Consider the following 971-nt stretch of genomic DNA (forward strand, 5'->3'; position numbering starts at 1 on the left):
TGAGACTCCTAGTCTTGATTCTGTGCCCGTTGTGAGGGACTTCCCTGATGTGTTTCCAGCAGACCTGCCGGGCATGCCGCCGGACAGGGACATTGATTTTGGTATTGATCTGGTGCCGGGCACTCAGCCCATTTCTATTCCTCCGTATCGCATGGCACCAGCAGAGTTGAAAGAACTAAAGGATCAGCTTCAGGAGCTCCTGGATAAGGGGATCATTCGTCCGAGTGTGTCACCGTGGGGTGCACCGGTCTTGTTTGTGAAGAAAAAGGATGGCACAATGAGAATGTGCATTGACTACAGGCAATTGAACAAGGTCACAGTGAAGAACAAGTATCCCCTGCCCCGTATTGATGATTTGTTTGACCAGCTCCAGGGGGCAAGGGTATTCTCCAAGATTGACCTCCGTTCAGGCTATCACCAGCTGAAGATTAGGGATTCAGATATTATGAAGACTGCTTTCCGGATGAGATATTGGCACTATGAGTTTCTAGTTATGTCCTTTGGGTTGAGTAATGCCCCAGCAGCATTCATGCACTTGATGAACAGTGTATTTCGGCCGTATCTGGATTCATTTGTGATTGTTTTTATTGATGACATCCTGGTGTACTCGCGTAGCCAGGAGGAGCACGCACAGCATTTGAGAGTGGCATTACAGAGATTGAGGGAGGAGAAGCTTTATGCAAAGTTCTCCAAATGTGAGTTCTAGCTTGGTTCTCTGGCTTTCCTGGGGCACATGGTGTCCAGTGATGGTATTCAGGTTGATCCTAAGAAGATAGAGGCGGTTCAGAGTTGGCCTAGACCGTCCTCAGCCACGGAGATTCGGATTTTCCTCGGTTTGGCGGGTTATTATCGCCGGTTCATCCAGGGTTTTTCATCTATTGCTTCACCCTTAACCAAGTTGACTCAGAAGGGTGCACCATTTGTGTGGTCTGATGAGTGTGAGGAGAGTTTTCAGAAGCTCAAGACAGCTT

At 48.4% G+C, this 971-nt stretch overlaps 1 protein-coding gene across 1 annotated transcript; it reads left to right on the forward strand.

The window, feature by feature from the left end:
• Positions 1 to 283: 283 nt before the first annotated feature.
• Positions 284 to 706, forward strand: LOC109207389 (RNA-directed DNA polymerase homolog). The gene has a single exon (XM_019370298.1). It carries the CDS (start codon positions 284 to 286, stop codon positions 704 to 706), a length of 423 nt encoding a protein of 140 aa, XP_019225843.1.
• The last annotated feature ends 265 nt before the right edge of the window (positions 707 to 971 follow it).

This window comes from Nicotiana attenuata, unplaced genomic scaffold (assembly GCF_001879085.1).
Source record: "Nicotiana attenuata strain UT unplaced genomic scaffold, NIATTr2, whole genome shotgun sequence".
Lineage (NCBI taxonomy): Eukaryota > Viridiplantae > Streptophyta > Magnoliopsida > Solanales > Solanaceae > Nicotiana > Nicotiana attenuata.